At 41.8% G+C, this 971-nt stretch overlaps 1 protein-coding gene across 1 annotated transcript in view; it reads right to left on the minus strand.

The window, feature by feature from the left end:
- Nucleotides 1–452: 452 nt before the first annotated feature.
- AKAP2 (A kinase (PRKA) anchor protein 2) overlaps nucleotides 453–971 on the minus strand; it is a gene marked incomplete at its 3' end in the record, with an annotated part of 13,961 nt that continues 13,442 nt past the window's right edge. Inside the window, exon 3 of the mRNA XM_010297510.1 lies at nucleotides 453–491. Coding sequence (XP_010295812.1) covers nucleotides 453–491 — 39 coding nt within the window. The remainder of the gene's footprint in view (nucleotides 492–971) is intronic.

Consider the following 971-nt stretch of genomic DNA (forward strand, 5'->3'; position numbering starts at 1 on the left):
TGAAAGGTTGGTGTAAAGATTCTTTACAAAACACTAGAGATTTTAATAGTACTAAACACACTGTAATCAGAGACAAAGGAATGCCACAGCAGTTTCACTCAGCATCTGAGGATGCTTGGATCCCAGGTTTAGCTTTGCCAGCTAAATGGTAACAAGGATTAAGGAGAAGTTCTGATTTCACGCCTCAGGAATGCTCCTGGGCAACAGCTCCCATCCCTTTAATTACAACCCCTCCCAGGCCAGAAATTGTAACTAGAATCCAAGGGTTAGAAAACCAGCCACACAAATATTTGTTGATGAGAGATAAAAAGGAATATCCCACACACACATTTGCATCCTGGTTTTGATATGAAACAGCACTGGCACACAGTATGAAAATGCAAATTGCAGCAACATGCACTTGGAATCACCATGCAAGAGGAAGCAAAAATAAATAAGCAGTTGAAAGGTACCTCAGAAGTAACCTTGCTAGACAGTAATTTACAGGTGTACTGGTAGAAAGGGAAAAGACCAGCATTAGTACATTGAACAAGCATGGTATAACTAGGAAACAAGAACAAAATAAAGAAATTGCAAGAACTGGCACATCCCAGAGTATAAGATTTCAAGCAACTTGGTGTCATAAAAAAAAAAAAAATTAGTCAGTTTGGTGTTTTTTTAATGAGGTTGCTTGGCCAGTCTCAGTCTTGTTTACCATCAGTGCTTGACCCATTTTCTTGCTGCTGCTTTTTCTCTTTTTCTCACCTGTTGAAACCTCTACCGTAACACATCCTCTTTGGAAGAAACCGCCCCTTTGCCTGAGCAGTGAAGTTCTTCCAAGAGCAGATGCGCTTGATTTGCCCTCGCTTTCTGAAAGGCAAAACCTGCAAGCCCCAGCCAGAGCGGCTGCGTTGTAGCCACTGAAGCTAGACATAAAACAGAAGGAGGTGATGTTTAAAGGAGAGACAGGGGAGACGTCTTCAGGGGTTTAG

The sequence above is a fragment of the Phaethon lepturus genome, unplaced genomic scaffold, assembly GCF_000687285.1.
Source record: "Phaethon lepturus isolate BGI_N335 unplaced genomic scaffold, ASM68728v1 scaffold50781, whole genome shotgun sequence".
Taxonomy (NCBI): Eukaryota; Metazoa; Chordata; class Aves; order Phaethontiformes; family Phaethontidae; genus Phaethon; species Phaethon lepturus.